The sequence below is a fragment of the Anabrus simplex genome, chromosome 5 (assembly GCF_040414725.1).
Source record: "Anabrus simplex isolate iqAnaSimp1 chromosome 5, ASM4041472v1, whole genome shotgun sequence".
In the NCBI taxonomy this organism is placed as follows: domain Eukaryota; kingdom Metazoa; phylum Arthropoda; class Insecta; order Orthoptera; family Tettigoniidae; genus Anabrus; species Anabrus simplex.
Window position 1 is genome coordinate 185,339,784 of NC_090269.1, and position 21,822 is coordinate 185,361,605.

The 21,822-nt window shown below is 39.9% G+C and overlaps 1 protein-coding gene across 4 annotated transcripts in view; it reads right to left on the reverse strand.

The window, feature by feature from the left end:
- Positions 1–21,822, reverse strand: part of ced-6 (PTB domain-containing adapter protein ced-6) — a 352,928-nt gene that overhangs the window by 15,490 nt on the left and 315,616 nt on the right. For all 4 annotated transcript variants that reach the window (XM_067147219.2, XM_067147220.2, XM_067147216.2 and 1 more), the window contains exons 4-6: positions 4,352–4,522; positions 2,405–2,542; positions 1,275–1,463 (exon numbers count right to left, since the gene is read on the reverse strand). In XM_067147219.2, coding sequence (XP_067003320.2) covers positions 1,275–1,463; positions 2,405–2,542; positions 4,352–4,522 — 498 coding nt within the window. The remainder of the gene's footprint in view (positions 1–1,274; positions 1,464–2,404; positions 2,543–4,351; positions 4,523–21,822) is intronic.

A 21,822-nucleotide genomic window follows, 5' to 3' on the forward strand; every position in this document is an offset into this window, starting at 1 on the left:
TTTTTAGAGCCAATCTCTAATTGTAGCCTATTCGGCAATATCCCTCAAGTTTGGAAGCACTTAAGTCAAAGAACCCTGAAGAAAGAAAACTACCTAATTTATAAAAATAAATATCTGAGAGACAACATAATGCTGCCATTTAACTTCATAAACAAAGTGACAAAATTAGTTTAGAAATAATTACTGGTACCGGTATGCGAGTCATTTTTTTAGTTTTGTGAGCAACATTTTCCCAAGAAAGCCACCTGTGTTCTGAATTAAGAAACTTTCAATGTACTAATAGCCAAGTATACATCAAATACCTGACCTGCAACTGGTACACCTGGGTCCTAGGGACCGTAGCAAAATGTATTTTTATCAGTGCCAGAATGTGTGATAGCACTGTCCTGCACCTTCCTGTAGTCTCCTATCACTTGCCTTTCAGTCTGGAACACTACTGGGCAGGAGTCTGTTAGTTTTGCTTATAGAACAGTGGTTATGTCCTGAGGAACCATGTGCACCTTCAGTGATATTTTTATTAACACCAATTTCATTTTTTGTTTTTTGTTTTGTTTTGTTCCACTAGTTGGCAGAAAAATTATTAAGGAAAGCATTATAGATGCTCTAAATGAACCACAAAACCATAATATCAATGGCATAAGTAGAAGTGACAGTGACTTATTGACTACCTACCTAGCTGAGTCTCTTATTCCTCTGAAGTGAATTGGACCAGTAATATTGCCTTTTGAGGTTCTTCCACATATGATGGGTGTGTGATGGCTTAAATATATTCCTGACATAAATAGCAGGTTGTCATCACTATCATTATTATTTTTGAGTATAATGTTTGCTTAAGACAATAGAGTTTAATCACTCTTAAGAAATAATCGCAGACATTTTTATACTGAAGTTGAACAGTACATCTGATGTATATCTTTAAAGAACTACTTATTGTGTTTAAATGAACATTTTTAACTGTTTGACTAAATAATATTGTATATATATGTTTTGCAAATTTTACATTTTACATTCTTAATTGCCTTTTCATATAATTTCTGTAGAAGATAACTAAGTAATGAACATATATTCTGGAAGTTAATAAATACCATTAAGTGTATAATGTTTAAATCTTTCCCAGTGGTTATATGGGCCCAGTGGAACCAGGTGTACCTCATGTGTTAGATATTTTGGATGTACCAGTTGTGGGTTAACATTTGCCAATAATTATACATGTAGGAGAAGCAACACAATGCCAGATAGTGAAGTTTAAAAAAAGAGAATATCTTCAAGCTTACCTGTCCCTTAATCTGGGAAACATCTGTGAGCCGCTGGCGCAATACAACATTTTCTCCTTCCAGCCTCTTCACCTTCTGCTGCAGCAGTATGAGTCTGCGTTGCACCTCTAGGTCCTTACCCGAAGTCTCCATGAATCTCCGATACGCAAGATCGAATGCTTGACCTATGGTCAAGGTTATCTCCTCTGCCTGCAAGAGCAGTAGAGCGATTAATGTTAATATGTGAAGTGCTACATTAAGAGAGTCACTAAGAATAGAGCTTATTAACTTTGACATATATGCATTGCTTGGCTATTTACTTTTAATGAGTTAGATAGCATCTAAACTTGAAGGATCAGGAATAATTTCTTTACACAATTTTGATCGTGTCTTAATACACAAAGCATGGCCCCCCAAAATCACACGTCTATCCATGTTAGCCTACCAAATTAACTTTGTATGAGGTATGGTTCATAACCTGGTAAGTTGCAAGATCTTGCAACTTGAGGTTAAACCAATATAAACAAATGCACCATTGCCCATTAGACCAGTAAGACATGACAGTGACTAATGATATGCCACACTGGCAGAGGAAAGCAGCCAGCTCCAAGTTACGACACAAGTTACATCCATTTTAGTGGCTAGCCAAGATGATTTCTCATTTGTTTCTATAAATCTCTGTATAATTAAAGACTATTCAGACTTAAATTTTGTCACTCATGTAAAGAAATATTTGGATAGTTACCCATCTCCTTGTTAATTTTGTAAAATTTTAAATTACTTGCAGACAGAACTCAATCTTTTGAACATATCAAAGAAATAATATTTACATGCATAAAAATGTACTCTAACTCGCCTATTACCATTGATGTTAAACATGAATTAAATTTACTAATGCCAGAATATCTTTCTGTGAGGAAGACACATTGCTGGTTAATGACTGATCACTCATGAGTACTCAGTCCTATACAAACTACACCACTATTATTCATCTGCCATATTGCTACTAGATCATTTGGCATGTCACTTTGGTAGACACTATGGCAAAGGTATGGAAAGGCATGTCTGGTATCATCCGGCAAGTTGGAGAATCCATACTCTTTCAGAACAGTAGGTAGAACTATGACTTGAGCAACACTGAGCGCACTTACCAGCTTGTCGCTAACAAACACGAAGCAATTGTGGCTCTCCGAGTCTGCTTCTTTGGCAATGAAGGAGAAGAACCGTTTCTCTCCTTTGTCATCAGCGCAGTAGGAGATCCGATGCAAAGGATACTGGTGCATGATTCGCTGTTTAAAAAAAAAAAAAAAAAAGACTAATTAAACAGTGAGTGAGTGAGTGAAGAAACACCTTGGGGGTTTATACATTTTGTGTGCACGATTGGAACTTGTTAAAGAGAATGTACATACCTCACTTGAAGTTATACTGAGCATTACAAAACTAATGTTATGAGTTTAATACTATTTAGTGACAAATGTTCGGGTCAAAACAAAAACCACACAGTACTAAGATTCCTGATTACCCAAACTGGTAAATACATTTTCAAAACCATTATATTTTATTTCCTTGTCCTCATTTTGTCGTGCACTAGGGAATTTGGACAAATAACAAAGACTTATTAGGCAAGGTGATCATATACTCTGATCAAGTGCTGACAGATTTGCTACAATCTATATGCACTCCGAAATGATCCTTAACTTTTTTTTTTTTTTTTTGCTAGTTGCTTTACGTCGCACCAACACAGATAGGTCTTATGGCGACGATGGGACAAGGAAGGGCTAGGAGTGGGAAGGAAGCGGCCGTGGCCGCCTGGTGTGAAAATGGGAAACCACACCTTAACTTTTAGAGTTGGTGGGAAACATACTATGAAAAGAACTGTATTTCTGATGAGTTGAATGGAAGATGTGTCAAAATGCAAAAGAATCGTTTCCAATTAACATATTTAAACATCCATTTTTTGACTATGTGAAGGGCAACAGCAAGGCCCGTTATTGACTAAAAGCATACATTCATGCTCCATATGTTCAAAGCTCGAGTCATCATTAGTCTTAGTTACAATTTCTTGTTATTATATCCACCTATTCAAGACATTAAAAATTTTATACACAATAACATTTTATGTATTGAACAGGTGGATATAATAACAAGAAACTGTAACTAATATTACTAAGTTCAATACAGGCAAAAAACATGAAATTGGTTTTATGCTATCATTAGTCTTCCAACTGAACATTCATACAACGGACAAATTTCAACTGATGAGAAAAAAAAGTTATACAAAAAAAGTGTTAAAATATGTTCCAGATGGGTATGAATCTTTACAGGGACCTTTTGCAGTGGCTAGCAAAATCAAAACAGAAAGAGCAACATTCTGACATCAGCAACAATGGGTGAAGATCAGTGAAGAAAGAAACCCATTAAGAAATTCATAAAACAAATGATACAATTATGCAGAACTGACCCTCACAGAAATTAATTTGATAAAAGGTAATGTGGATCGTAAAAATATATGAATTTTAATTCCCTATTCCAGGAACTCTCACAATTCAGATTTAGCAAAATCAAAATATGTAGACTGGCACCCGTAACTTTATCCATACAGAAAATGTTTTACAGGAATAAGCAGGGTTTTAATCTCTTGTAAAATTGTTGAATTTGCCGTGTGTCTCTTGCTTGCATCTTCCAACTCAACAATATACTGCACTGTACTGTACTGGACTTAATTATAATCTGAATTCAATTCCATTAAATGCTATTTTAGCTTTAGTACTTAGGTACAGCACTGAGATTTAATACTTTCTTGACATTGAAAATGGGAACTTTATTTTTTGTGCTATCACAGATTCTGTTTGGCTTGCCCACAATGTCAGATTTTTGGGATGTTTAGGTTCTACTCTAACCAGATATTAAAATTCAATATTTTCAAAATTTTGGACTTAAAATTTTAGAACTTTATAACATGCTTACTTTTTAGCTGTCCCCAAAATATTCCTAACTTCCAACATATCTATACTGTAATATGTGTTTTAATTACAGACACTTCCAGTCCCAGGGAAGTACCTACTGCAGTGGTCAAAATTATCAGTTAACAGAAATACCTTTGTCTTTGGTTCCTGAATTGCAACTCCATCAATACTGATTGTCAGCTCCACCTTTGGAGTCTTGCTACCCTCTGCTTTGCGCAGCTGCTGTGTGAACTTAAGTTTACGAATACTCTCCTTCACTACAAGGATGCCCTTGGGCTGGTCCACCTCTGTGTTGCCCAGGAACTGAAACACATTAAGTAGAACTGAATTACCATTTCTGTCTATATCAACACCATCCAGAATTGCATGAAACATATCAAATATAAATTACAGACAAAATTTTGAAGGCCACAGTAACATAGAAACATTTTTAATATTTATGAGCCACTGACATTTTGATAATCATACATTAACCATTTTAAACATGCTCTACAATGAATCTTTATCAAACTATTAGTCTCAAATTGCTTAAAGTAGTACCATATCAGAGACCATTATTGAAAAGAAAATATAAATGCAAGAGTCATCACATATACCTTTCCTAGCATGATTTTATAATTTCAGCATTGAAGAATTACTTAAATCCAAGAGTAACCTTCCTGAATAACCAAGAGATAGGAATATTTGTGAAAATTGCTCAGTGCCAACATGTGAAGTATATGAGCGTAACGTCAGGTTGACCGAAGTGCCTAGCAGTGACAATTATAATACCAATATAAATGTTCCGTTAGTGGACATCATAAATTTTCCAGCTAACTCATTCCTGGTTGCCAGCGTTTCATCCTAGTGTGCCAAGTTGGGCTCTTCAGTTGGTAAATAGCAGACCCACCAAGACGCATGACTAGTGCATTCCGTGGAGGCCACTGCGTAGGCTACTTGGAGCCAGGCAGGCATTGGTTTTTTGGTAATGCGACAGTCTCTGAAAGTGCAGAAAGTATGACCTTTTAAGAAACAAAATTTCCACTTCTGCATGTGTATAGCACGCGCACCTTATAACGATAGATTTTTGTCTGGGGCTGAGGAGTAAGGAGGGAGCTCTCCCGGTTCCAGTAATACTGCCAACTGAATGGAAATGAAATCTGAAGTGAATCGATAATATTATTGATCGATATGAATTTTCTAAACTTTTATCATAAGCCAACAATGTCACACACACACATTATATAACAATTCTCGATGCAAATCTTGTTCCTAGCACGAATTTTATAGTTTGGCTTTGCTGTGTAAACAACAGTACTACTACGTAAAGTGTACACCAGATGTTGCACAGTGATGCATAAGCGATTCATGGTTTGTGTTTCAAAGGTTGCCAATACGAATCTCGAAGATAATCGAGGTCGACCAATTCAGCACTAGGGTGTCCATTTATAAGTAAAAGATGCGCGTACTATACATGACCCTGAAGTTCACTCAGTCTTCAAACATGAGTACCAGGTTAGTTCTTGGGAGCAAAGGAGGCTGGCCACAATCTCACTTAGTGCCGAGTTTAAGACTATTGGAAATCTAACTTCCACTCTTCCAAGGGCCTCCATGGCCTCTATGGCAATTGGTTTACAGTACGGTACCAAACACAGACTATGAATGTATTATACATCCAATTACATGGCTATTTTCAATATAGGTAGGCTACTGTTCGAACTTTCGTACAGTTCAGGATCATGTATACTTGCTACAAAAAGTATTGGTACACCCTATGTTGTACTATTGGGAGCAACGAATGACAATGTGGCATGCAAGATATACACGGAGATAGAGATACGGTAGATACACAATATTACGTACGATATTGTGCAGGGACACAATCTACGAGCGATTTCGAAAGGAAAATACAGTATTAGAACAGTTAAGTAATTATTGGCACAGTGGAGTCCTCGTACGCCTCGGTGGTGTGAAAAGCATGGAACAAGATCCATGTGTATCGTCACGAAGGCTTGTTTACCAGTCAGTCTGACTGGATGTGGTAGTGCACAGTATGGTACCGACAACATGGAGCCAAAGAAAGGAGAACATCCATCCGTCGATCGAGAGAACATTGTGTTATTGCACTCACAAGGCAGAAGTTACAGAAAGAGATCGGTAGAATGCTTATCACTTTTTCCACTGTGCGATCTACTATACGCGAATATAAGGAGCATGGATCTACAGAAAAACGTCAGGTCGCCCACGAATACTCACACAGCGAGACTGCGCATCGTACGTTTAGTCCAAAAAGATTCGAGAAGAAGTGCTGCCTCGTTACCTGCGGACGTCACAACATCTAACAAAACAAGATAGTAGGGAATATCTTGCACAGCGCTGATATACATGGCAGATCCCCACCAAAGATACCATATATCTCGGAAGTAAATAGGAAGAAACTCCTTTCGTTTGCCAAGGAGTATTATGGAAAACCGCTGGAATTCTGGGACACTGTCATTCTCAGACGAGTGGAAGTTCAACCTGTTTGGTTCTGACGCACGTAAGAAAGTGTGGCGAAAACCTAACACTGAATTACACCAACAACACACAGTGCCAACAGTAAAGCATGGTGGTGGACATATTGTTTGAGGGTGTATGACATCCTCGGGAGTTGGAAAGCTGGCCTTTATTGAAGGCCATATGGATTAGCACAAATACATGGGTGTGTTGCGGGATAATTCATCCAACAGAGTACACATGCTGGTCTTCTATTTCCAGCAGGATAGCGACCCCAAACACTGCTTTAAAAACTCTAGACTGGTTACTGTACAATGCCCCCTACTCCACCACAGAGCCTCGAGCAAGTGTGGGATCATCTTGGAAGAGAAAAGGCCAAGCACCGCCCGTCTGGTAAAGAACTGAAGATAGATGGTCGGTAATTGCATCTGAAACGACTGAAGTTTCTGCATTCAATGCCGAAACGTCTGGAGGCTGTCATTCGCTCTAATGGCTTGCATACACTATATTGACACGTACGCACGAACACCTACTGTGTGTAGTAATATACTGTGCCAATACTTGTTCTGCAGTATTTAAGTGGATGTCCTTTTGTAACTACATGCTATTGTGATGGCAGTGCGTTGTTTGGTTGTGCATTATATTAAGGGCTACACATGTTATTTTCTTTCACGTTTCCTGTATACACATATTTTGGGTAAAAAACACGGTGTTCCAATACTTTTTATATAGCAAGTGTATGTTTCTCAGGGACCTTTGTAGTCAGTGTTTAATATTTATATTTCATTATTTTAGTTTCGCCTGCCTTCCAGAGCTACCAACTCGTACCTCTGACGTAAGATCATTACAAATTCTATTCAGAGTTGCGCAGATGGCGGATTAGCAGAGAAACTGAACTTTATCACCCCGTGCTTGAAGATATATCAATCTATCGCTACCTATGCTATACAGTAATCAGTTCCGTCTCCATTTAAAGGACGATCACGAAAGCATCTACGATAGCGCTCTCCCATGACTTTCCTTGAAACGAAGGAATCAATCGGAATCAGGAATTATTCGGGAGGGGGGGGGGGTACGATTTCTTCGGGTCTTCCGAATACTGAATCTATAGGTGCAAAATAAACTGGATGGAGCGGTATGATACACCCATGACATCCTCCGTCTCTCGTAAGTGGCTACTAAATGGGGAACCTGGGGCACTAGATTTGAGAGCAGGGATTGGCAACCACGGTTTCTCTATCCGAATCTGGCATTGCTTCCTCTTGTGTTGGTCTCCTCGCTTATCTTTCACATCTGGCCACCCTGGTCAATTCTCGCTCTCGTCCGACCCCGACGTTATTAGGTTTGCAAGGCCTAGGGAGCCTCATTTTTAACTCATTCGAGGCCCTTCCCTTTCTTTTGTCGATGGCTTCATGCTGTGAAGATCGGGCGTCTTCCCCATTCTCTCATTAGCATCAATAATTTTATTATTGCTTTCGGAGGGGTCTGGTGCAGTCCGAGAGGACGTCCTACGGACGACCTGCCTGTCTGCGAGGATAGGGCCTTACCTAAGACTCATTAAATGTTGAAGACTGCACCAACACCCAACTTCCGAGCCAGAATAATCAAGTACCGGTAATTAACGTTAAAAGCCCCGACTTGGGACTCTAGCCATGGAGTCTGACAAAACTCTTGTCCTCGTCCCCAAGTGGTGCAACTCAAGATAGTCGCACTGGAAGGGAGCTGCACGTGCTATTTTAACGCCATACCAACCCCCTATTCTTATATCTCTTGGCAGTACCGGCCAGCCCTCCGACGACAGCAACTATTATAGTAATAGCTAACAGTTATGCTATGAAGGCGGATGTTTCACAGTTGTAACTTCCTCTTAAAGCTACAATCACACCATCAGCTACTAAAACCGCTGTATGTTTATCAAATACATTTAATTGAGTACAAATTTTTGAAACATTTTTAGAGCTGTACATTTAACAAATCAACGGGTTAAGTAGAAGGTTGAAGTCACGGCAGTCTAGCGGGCTGCGAACGTTATACCACGTGCGTCCAGCGCGAGAGTTGTCATTTGTTGACAAATGGAATCAATATGGACTTTTTTGAGTTTGTGTTGATTGCTAATGTTATTGGCTGCATCACTATATAAGACTGCCCACTTAAGTTTTTCACCTCAACTATCTTCTGACTAGTTGATAGCGATAGGCTGTTTTCAGCTTTCTGAATAATAAAGAACGCATGAAAGGACGTACAAGTATCGAGGAAGCTATACCAAACCAGTGGCGGCTCGTGGCTGTGAAGTATGAAGAGCTATAACCCGTTCGGTTTCGAGCGACAGGTTTAGGAACTTGTTTATTTCTTTATTTGCTTACCCTCCAGGGTTGGTTTTTCCCTCGGACTCAGCGAGGGATCCCACCTCTACCGCCCAAGGGAAGTGTCCTGGAGCGTGAGACATTGGGTCGGGGATACAACTGGGGAGAATGACCAGTACCTCGCCCCGGCGGCCTCACCTATGCTAAACAGGGATGGGCTGAGTGGACCCCGTTTCAGCCCTCGTACCACTTCAAATTTCGTGGCAGAGTCGGGAATCGAACCCGGGCCTCCGGGGTGGCAGCTAATCACACTAACCACTACACCACAGAGGCGATAGGAATTACGTGTTTTTGGTTGTTTTGTACTCGTACCTTGTACTTGTGACTGGTGGAGGGTCCAGCACGTGACCACGATTTGTTGAATTTAATGTTTCGTCATGACCACGAAAAGCTAGTTCTTGCTTACTTAAATAGAGCACTGCATCAATTACCAACTGAAGGAAAAGCCTATTTAAATGTACATTTGTACAGTTACAATATACAGTCTGGCATTTTCCTTTAGGACATCAGAGATCGTATTTTGGTTTGTTTCCAATGTCTTCAAATCAAGGTGCCATATTATATGTTCTGCAGAGTCTTGAGTGCTTATGTGAAGAACGTGTTATGTTCAAAAGGGCTGAAAATCCTTTATTCCAAACGTTATTTTTATTGATAAAAGGCAAGCAGGCCCAACAAAACAACTTCTGTAGAGCTGGAGAGGAGCACAACCATGGAAATTCCTTAAACCACGATCGTTTGAAACTAAGATTGTAAAATTTACCAGAATGTTTCACTTTTGTAGCACAAATCTGCAGTGATTCAGTACGGCGATCAAAACTTAGAACTTCATTCTGATCTTCGTTTCTCCAACGTAAAAATTGTGTTTATAATAAAATACACACTATGTCATAAATAGAATACATGTGTAAATAAAACAGCACCAGACTACGAATGAAGCATGATACGTAAGTACTCGTACTTCACACAGGATGACGCACGGAAGACGAAACATTCCGATCCTCCGACAACTTCACTTGCACATTCTACTATGTGGAAAGTACGCGGGTGACGTCACGGTTGTCATGGCAACCGCCAAGGCCAAGCGCTAGGAAGGAGCACTTGGGAGGTAGAGCCAGCTGCGGAATCTCTCGTCTTCACTCAGTCTCACGCGCCGTACTGTGGCCGACAGCCGGCGCTTTCGTGAGTTCCCCTGGTTCTCATCAAGTGATGCGAGCTCTTGGTGCTCCAAATGTCGTACAATAAACATTTTCTTTCCGTAAAACCAACAAATGTCTTAAGAAAAATAAATTTAAGTAATTCATTATGGTAAAAATAAGTGGTGAAGTGGCACTTCACCTACTTCACCTGAAAAACCGCCCCTGTACCAAACACACACACACACACACACACACACACACACACACACACACACACACACACACACACACTGCGCCCAACACCGAAGTGTCCAAGTTTTCAAATGTTGACACTGTCTGGAGTTAGCCCTAGTCTTAACATTCGAATTAAGTATGGCCCATACCTAGCGTTTATGTAACCTGGGGGAAAGAATATAGGGTGGTATTTCAGAAACTGTTCTAAAGATCTGCTCACACCAACGCAGGACACTGGAGCAGTAGCGTAGCCAGGATCGGCCGATGGGAAGGGGGTTATAAAATGGTGATTGAACGTAAGGTGTTTGTAGTGCGCGCATGCACGACATTGATACAAGTGAATTATGTAAATGTTAACAAGGGAAATATTTTACCATAAGATTATCAAGGGCGCGAGTTGTACTGTACTGGGGCTCGATGCGCTGCTAGCCCTGCGCAGGAGGGCGCTCCCTCATAGCGAACCAAATACTCCGAGTCTCGCTTGACTGGTGTTCAGGGAGCCAATCAGAGGCACAGTAGAGATGTGCTGTTCTAACGGAGATTCCGGCGCATTTCTGACGCGACCTATCGTTGCAGCCAACCTACCCGAAACATTGGTAATTTTGTTTCTATTTAGCAGGGGTCAGTTTGTGCCATTTCTCTCCTAAAACTAGGAACTATTTTACTGAGGCACTTACCTGAGTTAAATGTGCCGGTATATATTTAAAATAGTATTGTAATGTTTAGGATTATTAACGAAACTAGTAACGACTGTCTCCTCGCACTTGACTCATATTGGCCACTCACTGGAGAGCGCGATGTTTAGCTTTTGTGTTTATGAATGATCTCGTGAGGTGACCGACAAGGTGAAATGAGAAAGGTTGTGATTTATATGTAGGCGTAGTGTTATGTTTGCACTTCGTACAGTATGATTACCGTCTAACATATTAAGGAACTAACGTTTTCTTCTCTTTCTACCGAGAAGAAAGTCGAACTGAAGGAGTGTGGTCAGCCGACACCCGACTTCTCGTTGAGAAAACCCGAGACCAGGAAAAACGAAAATACGGCTTTCCAAAGACATTCTCCTGACGTATATAACAAGAACTCGCGGATATGTGGAAGTGATCTCAGAAACCTTTTACTGCTTTCCTTGCCTGCTATTCTCCCGTTCTAGAAAAGGAGATAAATGGATCACCACAGGGGTAATATCAATAGTACCATGGACTTTGAAATGCTTGGTAAAGTCAATGTCGTGTCTTGTTTAAGTGATCACTACAGTGAAACTATTCGTAAACAAAATTCGATCGTGGACAAGAACAGGAAAATAATAAATAACAATAATAATCAAAATAATTGCATATGCACTGCACCGTATAGTGTTCGAAGTGTGTATCTTGATAACATGGTTTGAAGAACTTTAGATATTTGTGGAATTATGAAACTAAGGCGCGGCCCCCACTGCTGATATCCACGAGCCGCCACTGTTGTAATGTAATTCGTTATTTTAAGGTTTCCTAAACTGAGTTTGTTTTTTTAGTGTATCACAGTTGTCAACACTTCGATGTCTTTCCGCTAACTTCAATATTAACCAATTAGAAATGCTGTACCGTACGTGTATTTTTCCACCAATCGGCATTTTCTTCTACGTATTTAATTAGCCAATAAAGAATTGGGGTGTGTCGGGCCTAGGTCCAGATCTCTCTCTAACCTTCCTCTCGGATATAGAAACTGGCAATTTTTCGAGCCACCTTGCATTCTTGATCGTCCAAATTTACTGAGCGTGTGCTAATAGTGGAGGCGAGGGGCGTCTCGTCCTTCATCGAGCAGTCCAGCGCAGTAAGGTAATGGAAGCCGTTTAATAAGTAGGTGATAGCCTCTGAAAGCTCGCTCGAGGGGAAGGTTTCCCGTCTTTAATTAACTTTTAATTTCCAATCTTCAATTATGTAAACTTCATCTTCAAATGTAAATCTCCAAACTAGCGTAGAAATTTAGCCGAAATTCGGGAATAGAGTGACACCCTCTCGAGTTCCCTATCAACTTGTATTTGAGGCGACTGTTTTTTAACAGTTTTCTGCCTGTAGCTTGTAACTTAAATTTTTCCCCCATCTAGTCACCTCAGTAGTATAGGATTAGCCTCTAACGTCGGGCAGTGAACCCAAGTAGGGTTTTAAACTTCTAAGTGTCAGTTTCAAGGGGTGCAAGTGTCTGCCTCCGCATCATTTTGATTTTTGGGCCAGTAAATTTAACCCATGTCCCCCCCCCCACCCCCCCACAAAGGCCGGGTAGAATGAGTTTTCGGTACTCCTGTAGAACTTAGTTATTTCTGTTAAGTGGTTAGACCGTGAGAGTTCAAGACAGTGAATTCTGTTTGTATTTGTACCGGGAGGTACACCCCAACGCCGCGCATTCAAATTCTGCGCCTAAATGCTCTATTGGTAAAACAGTGAAACAAACTACACCAACTTAGACATTTAATCAGAAAATGTCACTACTAAAATATTATGTAATTTTGTTATTATGTAGTTGCCTAACCTGAGTGAATTTCTCCTTGTTTTGTTTGCCATTCATCAAAAAGTTTGGACATTTTTCCACAGATGACACTATAAAAAACTATGATCATGCACCCTGGTGCGAAGTGAAAGAACTTATGAATACCGAACTACTTCGAATCATCAGGTTTTTGTTACTGCTTGATCATTTATTTTTGGGTTGGCAATATTTTTTCCTTTCCGCCAGTTTTGAATCTAGCCAATCCCTAATTTCTGCAATTAATGTTCTACCAATCACTGGCTTCTTGTTCGATCCTGAAGCGTAACTTTGAATTGGACAAATTGAAGTGAGAGGGTGTGGCTGGTTTATTCCTGAATGATCTCTAACCTTCCCTGAGGGTTTATCAACTGCAGCTTTTCACGTCTCTTGGCCAATTGATCGACATCTTGTGAGTGTGAGTGTTAAACAGGCGGCGGGCGGCCTTTTTGTCGGCAGCTAGAACTGCTACAAGGTATGGCCACATACTTACATCTTTCTTTGTTGCTAACCCCGCAGGTTAACCCGAGGGAACTTTCTGCCGGCTAATGTAAAAACTTCATAAAATCTTTAACTGTACATCGGAAATAGAGAGTGATGTACCCTCTCGAGCTCCCCTTCATCTTGGTTTGAGGTGAGTACGCTTTGCAACTGTTTTTCTTCCTTTCCGTAATGCATTAATTTACCCTTATACGAGTCACCTCAGTAGTTTGGGAATAGCCCCTGTTTCATCGGCCTAGTGCCCCTTTGGTTTTAAGTGTCCTTATCTAGGAGTGCAAGTATACGCCTCCATTTTGTGTTCGGGCCATTAATTTAACCTGTTATTCTCAACCCACGAAGGCCCAGTACGTTGGGTATTTAATACCTCTGTAAAAATAAGTTCCATTTGTAAATAGTGCCTCGAGAGCCCTGTAGCTGTAAATTGAGGTTGCCTCCAGAAGGTGTGGAAAACAGAGCCAGTTCGCTCTTTTTCAAAAGTTTTGTAAAGTTTATGAATGCCTCTTGAAGGCTAGATGTTGTAATTTTGGGAGCAAGCACTCGTTGAATTAGGGGATTTCTGCCCTTGTATAAATTTGTGCTCTTTTGTAAATTTGAGCTAGGAGCTCAGGAAAAGTAAAGTGAGGGCTTGAAGCCCAGGATCTGTTAAAACCACTAATCTTGGATTTTTCCCATCTTGTTTAACGATTGCTACTTTTACCTGTAATATTGTCAAGAAAAATTGTTATGTTTGAAGTTCTAAAAACATAACCTTCAGTTTAAGTTTTAAATTAATTTTGATTTGGTAGTTGGACCTATTTCACCCCAGCACCTTTCACTTCTGCGTTCCACGAAACCCCCGGAACAGTATTATAAAATGTAGGTTGTACCTTGAGAGGCGAGAAGGTGTAAATTTTAGTGAGCAAATATGCTCTGGTTGTTGAAGGTTGCCGTGATAAGGTAGTAAAGGTATAAGCTTCGGAGCGTAGTCTCTTAGATATTCATAGAGCATAGACGCTCTGTCTATTTTTTGTAGAATTGTTATTAGAACTCTGTAAAGAAATGTGGGAGACCTGTCTCCTGGATTCTTGATTGTACGGTGCAATGAGGCTCAAGTAACATTTGTAAAATCGGGAGCTTCAAGCTCAGAGGATTGACAAATTTTGTTGATTTTCTGATTTCTGCTACTTTGTATTTAAATTACTGTACCTGAAATCTTGTTCTGTCGCTGAGCGACGTGTTTTGTTAACAGTTTGCATTTGAAAACAAGAAAGAAACAGCTGAAAATTATAACTCCTATTTTAAATCTTTTGATTGTAGTAGTTGGAGCCTTCATGCCCGCAGCTTCTTTCACCTCTGTCCACCACAAAACACCATATTATTGTTATTGTTGTATATCACCACTTAACTACCCTGCCGACAACATTCTGATTTTGAAAACGCTTTTTCCACCAACGGAACTAGAGTAATCACGGTGTCAGACCACTGAAGACTTAAAGCCTTGCCACTCATGGCCGCCAGGAGGGCTAGTGCTGAGGTAAGGGATACGAACTGATATGATAGACATTTATCATCATGTTACGAACTGTTAAGAACATTTATTCTCAATAGAGTGACCGCAGGCAAGAAATTCTGTCACTATTCAAAACCATATTTTTACCATGTAACAGGAAGTGAACCAAATCTTTCATGCACAAATTACAGGCAATTATTTCCATGTTTGAGTATTGCATATTTAGTCGCTGAATAATACTAACATAGCATCCACGTGAGGGAGTCTTAGAGAAGGTGAACGAACAGGACGAAAACTATGCAACTCAAAGAGCCCTTGGCCTTCAACTACCCGGGGTGCGAAGAACGGCTGGGCCCAACACATAAGTGGACAACTTTACGACTGCACCGACGTTTAAACACAAGCAGCTGCCAACGCTAACCCCGGAGGATTTGCAGCGAGGAAGTCCTCAAAATATATCGATAAACTGAGGAACGTTTTGCACAAAACTGAAATTTCATGTGTTTCATGAATATGTATGTTTAGTTTTAGTGCAAGTCGAAATACTGAACGAGCACTTGTGTAGTGGATCCTTTTTTTAAATTTCACGATCAGAAATATTCATATTCATTAGATATATTTTATTGTGCACTGAACGATTAAAGCTATACACAGGATCGTAATGTAATTAATGCAAAAGAATAAAAGATTTCATATATGTTCCTGAGTGGTGCACAGGATGTTTTGGAGAGAAATACAATTTTTCTGCTCGCTATTGGCACCCTGGACAAAATTGTCTATTTCAAAATTAAAAACCTGAAATTAAAAATTTGATGTTTGTACTTCAAGACTACCGTAGTATGGGACAGCACGTACAGTCAATTCCCGTATGAAGAAAATTAATCATTTAATACAACGGCCCGGCCAAGAATCGAACCTGGGACCTTCGGGCCCAACGGCCAACACGCTGGCCAGTCAACCACAACATTATAGAAAACTATAGCAGCACGCACCTCACTTAGATTTACTAAATATTTAGTACTTTACCACCACCATTCTTCAAATACATAGGGTATAGTTTTATTTCTTTGTTCCATCCATGCAGTTGCAGTCACTTCTGTCAGAAAAGCAATTTTAAACTCTTAATACTTCACGAAATAAGGTTCTACTGTAAATTTAGTAGTATCCGTTTCCTTCCAGTTCTGCCCCCCCCCCCCTCCCCGTAATATAACTCTCCCTAAGTCCATAAGAAAAATGGAAAATTGTTCAGTGATAACCGCTAAAATGACATTGTAGGAAGAAATAAAATTTCTGCACCAACCACCAACAATGTAATGAAATGAAATGACGTATGGCTTTTAGTGCCGGGATGTGTCCGAGGACTTCGGCTCACTAGGTGCAGGTCTTTTGTAAAACTAGATAACTCACTTCTGACAACCAGTTTACATTGCAAATGCATTTGGAAATAATGTATTTTACAAAAATGGGCACAAAATTACCGCAGTCCACAGAAGACAAAAGGGCACACTTAACATTAACTGAAGGAGTACGGTCCCGAGCAACAATAAATCTTTTTTACAACCAGTATCACAATCACAAATATAGGAATGACAAAATACCTGCTAGGTCAATTAAAGAAATAGGACCATACAGTATATACTTAAACCACTAGCACATATTTTTAATCGGTCACTGAACTGTGATATTCCCAGACAGCTTCAAAATTGCAGGTATCCCGCATGCCAACAAATCTGGATGCAAAAGAAAAACTTTTAAATTTTTGGACCAGTCTCTAAATTCACACCTTTCAAAACTACCAGAGAAATGCATTGAAGGTGAGATAAAACTTTCTAGAGAAACATAAAATATGTTCAAACCAATATGGATTTAGAACAGAATAGGAACCGAAGACGCCATTTATGCTCTTAACAGATCATGAATCACTAGATAAAGCGGACAAAGGCAGCATTTCTGGACCTAAAGAAAGCTTTCGACGCAATCATACGATAGCATATTGTTACAGAAATGAGATAAGGTAGACATTTGGGAAATCCCACAAAATTTCAGCCAGTTTTCTAGAGCATAGGGCACAAAGAGTTAAAATACAGGATAAAATAATTAAGTCAATTTATTTTATATTTCTGCATTATAGCCGCATATATGCATTTAACAAAAACAAAATGTTTCAGCAGTGAAGAATGTGGTCATGATTCACTCAACAGACTTCCACGTTCCTTTAAATAATTCTTTGTTTACTGTCGTCAGCAGACCTGCAATACGCTTTGCCCTGGTGAAAGCCAATTAAACTTGGCTGAAAACTCTGCTTTTTGTCACACACACACACACACACACACACACACACACACACACACACACACACACACTTTTGCAGCCCCCAGACCATTTATAATTCATATTAACAAATGTTTAATGTTTATAGTTGCGACGTGGTACAGAAAAAAACGTAATTGATTGAGTCTTCTGAAATGAAACTATCATACCTCCCATGTAGAGAGAAGATTACTAACTCTTGCTATATGTATCTCCTACCAGCTTAGACGATTCTCTCTTGATAATGCTGAACGTTAATGGCACACTTCAATTCTGTATTACAATATGGAATATACACTAATTGCATAACTATTCATCATTTTGTTGAGTATTTTTTCAATCCATATTCTGGTCAGGTGAGACAGTTTTATATTTAATATTTTTCTCTTTGAATTTCAAATGATAATCCTTACCGATATGGCCATACCGAGGTTGTATTACATTCCCTATGATGGGATCTTATTTCGAGTCCCACGTCACCCAACAGAAACCCTGGCCATCTCAGCGATTCATAAAATCTAAGTTTTCTTCTTATTTGGGACGAGGTTATTAGGTTGATGGTATCCTAGAATGTAGCATTATTAACATAATATTTTAGGAAGGATTATCTGCTGCCAAACGTTATATGGCAATACTTGGCCCACAGTTTGTTATCAAGGTGAAATGGTGTCTTAACTGGCGAGGTAACATGGCTAATGAGACGCGGGACAGAAACTGAAAGTAGACTTGGCCGGGATACGAACAAGCAGTCACGAGCGATTTCATCAGTCCGCCAACGATTCCTGCAGTATGTACTGCCAGCAGACCGCCCTAACGGAACCATCGTCTACTAGCCAGACTGAAAACATTTAAACATCGCGTTACGAGACATTTCCGATATTTGGAGCTAGAAAGGAATACTTCAAATGTTCAAGACCAGTCAAGAAAGTAAGACAAAGTTACATGGCACCATGCCACCGAGTTTTTACATGAAGTAGGTCGAGTATGAAGGAGACTATGCAAGGTCAAGGGGAATGCAGGCCTATATACAATCCTTTCTGCAGGAATGTCATCCTTTTTACTTCATGGCAGCCAACAACGGAAGATCTTAGCCTACGTTATCCCGACATTCAGAGCAGAGGAATTGAACCACTGAAACGTACTCCTAGGTAGGCGGCGAATGAAGAGTTTCGGGACGGTAAAGGAGTTACTGCATAGAAAATGTATAACCCATAGATTAATCATCCTTTGAGTGCCGAATGTTCGCTGAACGAGCATGGAATATGGAACGCTAATGAAAGTTTGTTCACTTAATTGTTCTAGCGTTAGATTTCGTAATTTATGTAGAACATTTATTTTGCCATCACACACACACACACACACACACACACACACACACACACACACACACACAATTATCTCAGAAGCCTCACTTCCTCCACTTGAGCCAGGCTTTTCTGTTCTTTCTTGGATTTATTACGGCGACATAAGCAAACAAAATATTCCGTACAAATAGCGCCAGTCGCCTAACAGCAAGTAAATAATATTGCAAGATAACTAACGTAGCCCTGTCTGTAAACATACGTAAGTCGTGCTGTATACACATTTAGATGCTGGTAAAACATTACGTACTATCCTGGGGCGGTGGCATCGTTTGCGGTGTACGGGAAACAATGTTGGTATCAGAGCTGGCTGGGAAGCAGTAAGACCTAGACCCCGAACCAAGGGAATTAACCATTTGCCATTAAAATCCCACTACCCGGCCGGGAACCTTACCCGGAACCCCGAAGGTCAAGAGGCTGACCAGTCAGTCGTTATGATGTACGAATTCCAAAGCGAAACTGATCATCACATTCCCTTTACCACAGTATCCGGTCCTTTGTGTCCACGAAAAATATCACCCCATTGGATCACTTGGGAAAAATCATCTACACTGTAAATAGTAGCAAATAATTGAGTTATAAAAAAACTAACGTAAGAACTATCTTTCGCAGGGTTTGATATAAAAAAAATATGTTTTGTCTGTACTTTGAAAATGTTTTCATTTTTTTTTTCATTTTTCAACTAAGAACCGTTTACGTTATATACAGACATTTGACACGACCGATTTAAGACTGTAGGAAAATGAATCGAAGAAGATTCATCGATTCATTTCTGTGTCTGTTACGGCTTTAGTATTAGCAGCCGTAAGGTGGTCTTAACATTTGTCCTTCATGGGGCAGACCAACAAATAGTCTAGCTTTTGTCAAATACCGCAGTCACAAACCTCATCGCTCTTGTTAAGCCATATTATAATACTTCATGTTGGTCTTTCAGAGGAAAACTACCATCCGAAGCCTGTTCAACAATTTCCAATTTCCGTATGGTAAGCTGTGAGAAAGTGCCATTTTCTAAGAGGGTCCTTTAATTCTTTCATTTCTTCACATGGGCAACTTCTTGTGAAACCTTTGGAAGCTGGTACTCCCCTCAAAGAAGGCGGGGGGTGGGGGAGGACAGCAGGTATCAGATGTATCGCCGAGCCGGAAGAAATAAAAAATTGATTACCTACATGTGCACAGTCTCTAAAACTGATCAACAGTAAAATAACAGTGACTGACTTTATAGTCTAGGTGTGCTCTGCCATCTGATGTCACTCATCACCACTAGAAAGCATTACTACAGTAATTTTACAAGAACTAGCTCGTAGCAACTTCTATATATTTTCCAAGCGCTTATTTTCCCGTCATTTATATCATACTCTAGATCTTTCAGTTTAGGTTATTTAAATAACGAATGTTCTCAAATCTAATATTTAAAACAATGTTTGGATTTTTTTTGTTAGTGGCTTTACGTCGCACCGACAGATAGGTCTTATGGCGACGATGGAATAGGGAAGGCCTAGGAGTTGGAAGGGAGCGGGCGTGGCCTTAAGGTACAGCCCCAGTATTTGCCTGGTGTGAAAATGGGAAACCACGGAAAACCGTCTTCAGGGCTGCCGACAGTGGGATTCGAACCCACTATCTTCCGGATGCAAGCTCACAGCCGCGCGCCTCTAACCACACGGTCAACTCGCCCGGTGGACTAATCTTTACTCGCGACTTCGCACAAGTGGACTTCTTTCCAGTTGATAATGAAATTCAAACAATAGTAGCTCGTACTTGCTTTCCCGTGAGGAAACTGCAGTACTTCAGTGCTCCGTGCGAACAGTAAGCAAAGCTTGCCAGTAAGAGCGTATCTGGTGAAGCATTGACCGTATGCTTTAAATGTTCTTTTAGCACACAAAACTGCAATTTTTCTGGCAAATCAGTCAAGTTGTGAATAAACTCCAGAGCATGTATATAACAAATTCAATTCAAATCCTGTATGGATTTTTTTTTTTGTTACACTAAGTTTAACCATGATTTTGGTTTTTATCACTTAAAAACTTTTTCATGGAAACTCAGAGTTAGGAAGAAAATGCATGTAAACTTTCTTTTAGAAAACTGAATTCTTAGTACGTTTCGTAGGTTCCACTTTTAAAATAAGACTACTTTAGACAGCATAATCACTTAAGGGTACCCGGTGACATTCAAGAAAGGGTTCCAATTTTATTCTGCTGTCAATCAATCAATACTGATCTGCATTTAGGACAGTCGCCCAGGTGGCAGATTCCTTGTGTTTTCCTAGCCTTTTCTTAAATGTTCAATGAATTTCCAATTTCTTTGAAATCATCTCCCTTGGAAAGTTATCCCAATCCATAACTCCCCTTCCTATAAATGAATATTTGCCCCAATTTATCCTCTCGAATTCCAACTTCATCTTCATATTGTGATATTTCCTACTTTTAAAGACGCCACTCATACTTATTCGTTTACTGATGTCATACCACGCCATATCTCCGCTGACAGCTAGGAACATACCACTTAGTCCATCAGCTCGTCTTCTCTCAGTTCTTCCCAGCTCAAACTTTGCAACATTTTTGTAATGCTACTTTTTTGTCGGAAATCACCCAGAACAAAGAGAGCTGCTTTTCTTTGGATTTCTTCCAGTTCTTGAATCAAGTAATCCTGGTGAGGGTTTCATACACTGGAATCATACTTTAGTTGGGGTCTTACCAGAGACTTACATGCCCTCTCCTTTACATCCTTACTACAACCCCTAAACACCCTCATAACCATGTGCAGAGATCTGTACCCTTTATTTACAATCCCATTTGTGTGATTACCCCAATGAAGATCTGTCCTTATGTTAACACCTAAGTACTTACAATGATCCCCAAAAGGAACTTTCACCCCATCAACGCAGTAGGTAATTAAAACTGAGGACTTTTCCTATTTGTGAAACTCACAACGTGACTTAACCCCGTTTATCAACATACCATTACCTGCTGTCCATCTCATGGCCCTCTTAAGAAATGGCGTGATAGTAAGCACGGTATAGTAACAGAAGGTACCAGCTATAATCCGGAAGAAATGAGTTTTTACATGAGAAGGCAGACAAACATTATGATTTACATATATTTGTATGTATAGGTAAAGTCAAACTATCCGGCAGAAATTGAGGCTCTTGCTCTCAACACTCTTTGCCCTCTTGTAGCTAGATTATTCGCATACAGATAGGCCAGTCTCATTCCTCAGTAACTGAATTATTGAC